The 8,749-nt window shown below is 37.4% G+C and overlaps 1 protein-coding gene across 3 annotated transcripts in view; it reads right to left on the bottom strand.

Moving 5' to 3' along the window:
* Positions 1–712: 712 nt before the first annotated feature.
* LOC306863604 (cyclin-Y) overlaps positions 713–8,749 on the bottom strand; it is a 58,382-nt gene continuing 50,345 nt past the window's right edge. For all 3 annotated transcript variants that reach the window (XM_079407040.1, XM_079407041.1, XM_079407042.1), the window contains 2 exons: positions 5,559–5,721; positions 713–2,077 (listed from right to left, as the gene is read on the bottom strand). In XM_079407040.1, coding sequence (XP_079263166.1) covers positions 1,961–2,077; positions 5,559–5,721 — 280 coding nt within the window. In that variant the 3' untranslated portion in view covers positions 713–1,960. The remainder of the gene's footprint in view (positions 2,078–5,558; positions 5,722–8,749) is intronic.

Here is an 8,749-nt window from a genome sequence, read left to right as displayed (position 1 = left end):
CCAAGATCATAATTCAATTTCTTATGTTTAAGTATGTATGTACAATATACAAAATCTATTTTTAGAAGTTCTAATTCTCAAGGTGTTTCTGAGTGAAGTCTCCCAAATGAAAATGTCTCAGTTACTCTCAACAGATAACAATGAATATTTTTCACATACATCTGATGGCATAATGCAACACTTGCTTTGAAGAACTGATTTTAAAACTAATTCTGCTGTCTAAAAACTGCTGTCAAATGATTAATTTCATCCAAAATAAAGGTTTTTATGTGTACTGTGTATATGTATTACGTATATATAAATACACATGCAGAGGAATATGTTATTTTATGTATTAAATGTATTTATTTATATTATAAATTATATGAATATAAACAGACATTTACATACATGTGCATATTTTTTAAATATATACTGTATGTGTGTGTATTTATATATACATAATAAATATACACAGAACACACATATATTATGCAAACATAAACTTATTTTGGATGCGATTAATCGTTAATCGACAGCACTACTAAAAACATATTTAGCTGTCTTAATGAGAAGGGATGATAAAATGGTTAACTTCGTATTCTACATCGAAGGCCATTTTCCCCGCTAAACGCAGGCACCGCAGGTGATGGCAGTGGATACAGCAGGAATTCAATTCAGTCTCTGGTTTGACGCATCGTAATTGAGAAATAATCACTGCAATCAGTCCAAACATTTGTATCGCAGTGGCACTTGGAGCGTCACCTTTAATAACAAGCATTTTGACTTCAAGACACCAATTTTAACTCAATGTTATCTGAAAGTTCCCCAGGAGCCTTTCAAATATCCGCTTCAATCTTTCCAGCAGGCATTGTACGGAATAGGTAGAACACACAATGTATTGCTTTGAGAATTGGAAATGAGTGACACAGCATGTGTATATCTGGCGTTTGTTGAGGTTATAAAAAAAAAAAATAGCGACACAAATATACACGTTCATGGTCATTGATGATGGAATGTCATTGTTGGCTCAGCAGAAGAAAAACCTTTGATTTCAGTATTAAAACTTCCAATTTTAGTCCGTTTCGACATTGTACATTTTCAATTGAAACATATTATTTCAAGGCATTCATTTATCGAATCTTGTGTTTCAAAAGGAAAGTCCCACGAACTTCATTTGGAAACCCTACACAACACTTTCCTTTTGAAAATACAAAGTCAGCTTCCTTTACTCTTATATAATAAGACTAAATGGTGCAAACTGCATTTATCGGGTATTACAAATTGAAGAAACAAAACAAACAAAAACAATAATCAGTCTAAAAAAAGAGGTCCATATTGTATATTTTCCCATTAATTTGCATTGTGACTAATTTTAACCGCCATTAAGTATGTTTTTAATTTAAAATAAATCTTAATGTGATAAAATGTTACATAAATGTATGTAAGAACAGTGGTAATTTTATATTTTGATCAGCTCACAGCCATTTGGAGAGAAATACTTTAAGCAATAGAAGAATATCTAGGGAATATCTTGAAGTGGTTGATTTTGGCTCTTGATCTTGATACGACACATCTTTGAGCATCCAGGTGGAATTTTTCTAACCATACAAGATCAATTAACGCAGTACGAGTACTTCCTCACCTAGAATGGCAAACACGTATGATACAGAGCTGTTGGAATGCTGTTCCAGTCATTAGGCGTCTTTCTCCCTCATTTATATTCACATACTCCAGTTTTTTCTGAACTGCAGTAGCAGTGTCCTCCTCTCTTCTCTAAGCCACAGGTTGGAAAGTGATCTTTGTGTGGGTGTCTTGTATATACAGCAGCCATACGACCAGCAAGGGCACTCTTTAGAACAAAAACCTCTGGCTCAAGAGTCTTGTGGAGGCACTAAGCACGTATGTCCTCTTAGAGAACGCTTCTTCTGACAGTCTTTTTCTCTCAGTCTCTCGTGAAAGTCCCCAATGTCCACCGTTATTAGGATATGATGGCCGGCGACCATCTGACCACAGTCAGGTTATCTGCGCTCACTGAGCGCTTCTTGGCTGCTTTTCTCAAGTCTTTATATTTGTCGTCACAAAGCCTGGAGATCGCCTGTGAGAAACATGAGAAACATTTTATTATTCTATATTTGACAACTTATATAAAAAAAACTAAATAAATAAATATATATACAGTGCCCTCCAAAAGTATTGGAACAGTAAAGACAAAATTGCTCTGATGGCTGTGGAGTCAATACATTTGCAAATATGATTAAAAGATGAATATGAGCTAAAACTACAGAATGTCACATTTTATTATTGGGTGATTCAACACATAGATGTTTTACCAGCTAAGAAGTTCAGCACTTTTAGTGTTTGATCCCTCTATCTGATGTGAGCATAAGTATTGGAACAGTTGCCTCACAGGTCTTTCTAAGTGATCAGCTGTGTCCTGTTGCATTAATTCTTCAGTTATTAAAAGCAGGGAATGTGTCGTATCAGTTATATCCATTACTTCTGTATTCTGAATCTTGCATTCGATGATGACACACACAAACCAGGATGAAGATGAGGGAGCTGACTTTGAGAGAAAAGTAAGTGATTTGGATGCTAAAAGAAAAGAGGAAGTCAATTATAGCTATAGCAAAAACAAAGAGCATGGACAAATCAAGAGTTTGGAAACCACCAGCAACCAACAACGACCTGATCGGCTGAGAAAACAACAGTAGCTGATGACAGACAAATCATAAAACCTGTGAAAATTAACCATAAAAGACGTGTCTGTAAAATCGCCAACAACTTCCAGAAAGCTGGGGTGATGCTCTGACAATCTACTGTCCTCCGGAGACTTTGACACAGAATTACAGATGCTACACAGCAAGATACAAACCTCTGACCAGCACCAAAAATAGAAAGACAAGATTAGAGTTTGCAAAAAAGCACAAAGGTGAGCCAGAAGAGTTTTGAAACTGTGTTTATGGACTGATGAGACAAAGATGAACCTTTATCTAAGTGACGGGAAAGCAAAAATCTGGAGAAAAAAAGGGAACTGCAAATGATCCAAAGCATACATCTTCATCTGTGAAGCATGGTGGAGGTGGTGTCATGGCATGGGCATGCATGGCTGTCTCTGGAACAGGCCCTCTCAACTTTACTGATGACTTAATGTATGATGACAGTCGCAGAATGAATTTGGAAGGGTACAAAACCATCTTGCCTACCAATATTCAAGAAAATGCCACCAGATTCATTGGGAAGTGCTTCATATTGCATCAGGACAATGACCCAAAACACCCTGCCAGTTCAGTCAAGGAATTTATAAGGGCAAAGAAATGGAAAGTCTTAGATTGCCCAAGTCAATCTCCAGATTTAAATCTGATTGAACATGAATTTCACCAGCTGGAGAGGAGAGTAAAGGCAGAAACTCCCCAAAACAAGAAACAATTGGTATTGGCTGCATTAAAGGCTGGGAAAACCATTTCAAAGGATGAGACCAAGAGTCTGGTGATGTCTATGGGTCACAGACTCACTGCTGTGATTGTGTGCAAGGGATCTACAACTAAATAATAGCTTTTAATCTTTTATATCTGCCTTATGTTCAACTGTCCCAATACTTATGCTCACATCAATGAGTGGGATGAACTCTAAAAGTGCTGTTCTTTTTATTTGGTAAAACATGTATGTGTTGAAACGGCTAACAATAAAATGTGACATTCTGTAGTTTTGTCTCATTCGTCTTTTATTCATATTTGTAAATGTCTTGACTCCACAGCCAACAGAGCAATTTTGTCTTTACTGTTCCAATACTTTTGGAGGGCACTGTATGTGTGTGTGTGTGTGTGTGTGTGTGTGTATGTATGTGTATATATATATATATATATATATATATATATATATATAATTTTTTTTTTTTTTTTTTTTTTTTAGAAATGTAAATTACTTCAACAGCTTTTATACATTTATTGACTTGACTTTTTCAGGCCCAGCATGTTGTTGTTTTTTTCACAAATGTGGAAATAAGACAAATCTCCTCTTACTCAAGGTGTTCCCCAGGGTTCTGTTTTTGGCCCTTTTATTTTTCTACAGTATTATTATTAGTAGTAGTAGTAGTATAACCTTATATTATTGACTTGCAAGTTATCTGCTGACTTATAAGAGTTAAAAATGTCATACAATTCACATCTGATACAACTGAAGGTGTAACAGAAAAAGCATTGGCCAAACCTGTACTTTCTGATGCAAGAACCAAATTTCCAAGTACCAGAACCTCCAAGAATAAGTGGGACAACGTTTCATTCTTGATACAAGATACAACTTGTGTCCATTATTTTGAGATGACAGATGATTGTGTGTGGGAGCGTATTAAGAGGACCAGTGCAAGTTAGAAGCAGGGGGGCTGGTCCTCATGAAAGAAATGGATCACAAACCACTGATCGATTGAGCTGTCCACCCACAGACCACTGACTCTAGATGGACTAGTGGGCTATTATGCCACCAAAGGTAACTGCACGCGCACACACAGACACACACAGCTGAACTAACTAACATCATTATAGGCCTGGTCTTGTCAGGACTGTAATTGTACAGCATCAAGGCTGAATGCTGGCATGAGACACATGGGGATTCAGCCGAGGTAATTACTCAGCCCTGCTGCTACTGAACCAATGGACCAGTTACAACATGTCACGATATCCCTTCTTACTGTGCGTTCACACCGCTGCCAGCAAGAGTGTCAAAATTGTATCTGGCCGTCCTGCCAACGACGCTGAAAAAAATATTTGTTAAATATTTTAATTGTGAAGGTAAGAAAGTGATAGATGGAAAGAATTTAATTATAGTTACTTGTTTGCTAACAAAATAAACCAATAAAAGCCATTTTTGTGGTGTGTTTTTGTGTTCATGGTTAAGTGCTATGTTAGTCTAATTTCAACATGCAGTTTTTAGGAGACCTTTACTAGAATAGGTCTTTAATTAACATTAACATTAATTTGTGCGCAGCCTACATTCCAAACTGTCCAGGTAGAAGTGTAGCCTAAATGCAATTGGTCAAATCGATGTTGTTTTGAGCAAATTAATTGCATTTCCGCTGTAAAACATGCGTTCTAGCGTGAAAATGCTTTGGAAGTAATGTGGTCGTAACCAAAGTTTACAGGACTGTGTTCTCTGGAACCCTCTCAAGCGGAGGACTTCTACATTCCGATTGGTTGCCGCCCAACCGCGTTATAGCTCATTACCATAAAGTTGACCTGACTTTAACCCTCCTCGACGCCCTCACCGTCCAAGACGCGCCGCGCGACTCTCGCCGGAGCTCGCTGCCGGCTCACATTGAAAATGAACGACTTCCAGCCACTTTGACGCTGTCGTCGGTGGCGGTGTGAACGCATGGTGAGCGAAAGCTGTACCAACGCAAGCTTTCATGTTTTACTTCCATTATTCTTTGTAACTTGCTAGAACAATGAACAATAGAAACCACAACACACTGGGCTATGAATGACATCTTGAGTGACAATCTGAGATAAATATCTTGAGCTATATAATGTGTGCTAATGATATTAAGCAAGTATCATTATGCAATGATAGTATCGACCACTCACCTCAAGTTTCTGGGCCTTGTCTCTGCTGAGAGGCTCAAGGGGAAAGCTGAGGTTGTTCGCCTCTGAAAGCGAACGCAAGTCAAAATAGTACTTGGCGTAGACGCTTGATGGAACGTTAATATTGAACTGCAGCAACTCCAGAAATTGTCTCTCCAACTCATTCCTGGTGGGAGAGAGAAAGCAAAGATTAATAGTTTGGCGTATGTTCCTTTTGACATTTGTCAGTGGGTGGAAATGAGCGAAAAGAAAACCTTGACAGTTTAGCTATTGAAGGGAATTCTGATTTAGCATGTTTCAATGAACATCAATGTCTTTTCATTTTAAAACTACAATCCTGTCAAGAATACCAAACGACAAGCCTTGATCATCTGTTCATATTAAAAATCTACATTTATTCACTCCCGAATTTCTAACCACCGATGAAACTCCTCAAAGTTCAAAATGAACAATCTATTGTCACCCCTTCCTACCAACCGCATAATTATTCCAACTCGTGCAGAAACCGTCCAGCTAAATATAACCAACTGTGAGGCCTCTGACAACAAAAAGGCAACAAACACCCACAAACCCACACTCTATGGTCCTCTATGCTGTTTGCGGTGTGCTTTGAGGACAATATGACTGCCTCCTTCACTGAATCTTTAGTCAGGACGGCCTTTAAAATAACAGGGCAGATGTGACAAAATGCTGAAAGTGTCAAGTATCCTCTGTGTTCAACATAAAATTAAAACAGACTCTACATACAATTAATACGTTCCTTATTGTATATGATTTGGTGATTATCTTGCTTCATTCAGAATCCATTACATCATAAACATTTTACATCAACTGTAAGTCAGCATATATCTTAGAAATGTTTGAAGGCTGTGCATCAAAGCTGTTTCCAGCCACAGTTGCAAATTCAACTTGTACGAAAATTGTAATAATACATAAAACTTCAGAGAGTAAAGCACCGTTTTCATCTTGGGTTCAAGAGAATTTTGTTCAAGATACTTTTTGCGTCCTGGGAAACTGGTGCAAATGATCAATAATAAAAATGGAAGTTATTGAAAACTAAGCCGCTGTATGGAAGCATACGTGTAGCAAAATTCAGTTTGAAATGTGATATGCAAAATGTAAAATGTATTTCTGTATTTAAATTGACATTTTCTCATATATATGTGCAACATTTAGAGCAAAATGAAAATTCAATTGTATAATTTAAATTTGCCATTTTCTACACGAGTTTTAATATGCAAATTCAAAACATATTTTAAAGCTTTATAATTTGCACAATTAAAATGAAAATGTATTACCCAAATTGATTAGATATGTTTAACATGTCCAAGTAAAAACTGTAGTTTTTCCTAAATGCATTTAGACTTAGGGGTAGGACACTTGGGATTGCATTTTCATCGTGATACCGCGTGATAATTGTAGCAAAATACAGTGAGAATGTCACTCAGAAAGCATTCTGAGCCAAAGGTGCAGCAAAATGGTGATTTAAATGTCTTTTATTTTTCTTAAATGCATTGACACTTACATATATGATGTTTCAATTGCATTTTCATTAAATACCCCGTGATGAATATAGTTTAAGCAGGGCTCTCAAGTCGAGACTCACGCATTTCAACCAGTTCACACGCTCTCACGCCACACCTTGTATTTCTCACGCTGAGAAAGGGATAACTTGTCCCGCTATACAATTAATAGACGAGGGAATACGGAGGTAAGTTCTCTGCTGAGTTCATAACTCTCTGGACTCTCGAGTTATACAGAGTTAAATGCTACCTACCAGCCAATCAGAAATTAGGATGTTGTTGTTTCCGTTTAAATTACACAATTCTGTCGTACGCGCGTTCTTTACTAAGCAACATGGATGCGCGCTCACATGGAGTGTAAGTTGGAAGAGAAAGATCCGATGAATGCTGTAGGTAACCCCTTCATTTCTTTTTTTCGATCTTAAGATTCCTGGACAAAATCACTTGCCTGTGAAAAGATAGTGAGAGCTGATTTTGGGGAATATAGCCAAATTCGTGCTAAAGTATTGATGCAGTCAAAACAAAAAAAACTCTCCCAACTGCTTTGCAACCAGAAGCTTTAACTTAGCATTGGTTTCCTGAAAGGAAAGCACTAGAGATGTTATAACGGTTGGTAAATCTGATAAAAGACAGATAAATTAATCCAAATAAATTAAATTGTTTTACATAAAAAGTATAAAAAATACAAAACGTTTGGCCCCAAACATGCCAACTGAACAGCAGTGCTCAATGTACACACACAGTGGGATTGCAAAACTTGTCCTGAGCATGTATGTCAAGCTGTGTGTGTGTGTGTGTGAAAGAGAGAGTACACATTTCAGCTTATGTTTTTTTTCTGTTGTGTTTGTTGCACATTTTGATGCCTTGATGACAGGGGTAGGGGGCTCCCAAATAAAGCACTGTGGCTTCCCCACTCAAATTCAGATGCAGTGTGTTTTCCATGGTGGGTTTGAACAAAACCAAAACTAGGAACAGTTTGACTCTGAATGGAACACTATTATCCATCATGACAGTGCTTTATGTGGTAGTCCTCTACCCATCAGGCATCAAAATGTGCAACAAACATTTACTACAGAAACATAAGCTGAAATGTGTACTCTCTCTGTCTCACACACACACACACAAACAAACACACAGCTTGACATACATGCTCAGGGTAAGTACTGTAATCCTACTGTATATGTGTACAGTATGTACATTGAGTACTGCTGTTCAGTTGGCTCGTTTGGGTCAAAATTGATTTTTATTTTTGATACATTTTGTATTTTTAAATACATAAATCTTTGTATTTTATTAGAATGAATTTGTCTTTCATCAGATGTACCAGATGTTATCATTTCTATTTGTGCTGGTCAATTATGAACAATAGGTAAAATTGAAATGCTAGCAAAAATTTGGGTGCTGCAAATATTTGAGTGACCCCTCCCCTTTGTGTGACCCCTCCCCTAATCTCACTCCAAACTTTCGCTAGAATTTGGTTTAAGACATTGTGGATATGAAAATGCGTTCTGAGCCAAGCACGCCCCCTACCTGTCAATCATTACATCAAGGCGGGGCTCGGCAACAGGATGCACGATAGGTGAGAGATGTTGTGGCAGGCGCGTGAAGTTCAGGTGCCATGGAACATGCGCTATTTTACGGATTAAAAATAAGAGTAATAAAATATAAGGG

Source organism: Barbus barbus, assembly GCF_936440315.1.
Source record: "Barbus barbus genome assembly, chromosome: 44".
Taxonomy (NCBI): domain Eukaryota; kingdom Metazoa; phylum Chordata; class Actinopteri; order Cypriniformes; family Cyprinidae; genus Barbus; species Barbus barbus.
The sequence above is the reverse complement of the archived record's forward strand: the minus strand, read 5'-3'. Positions and strand labels throughout refer to the sequence as shown.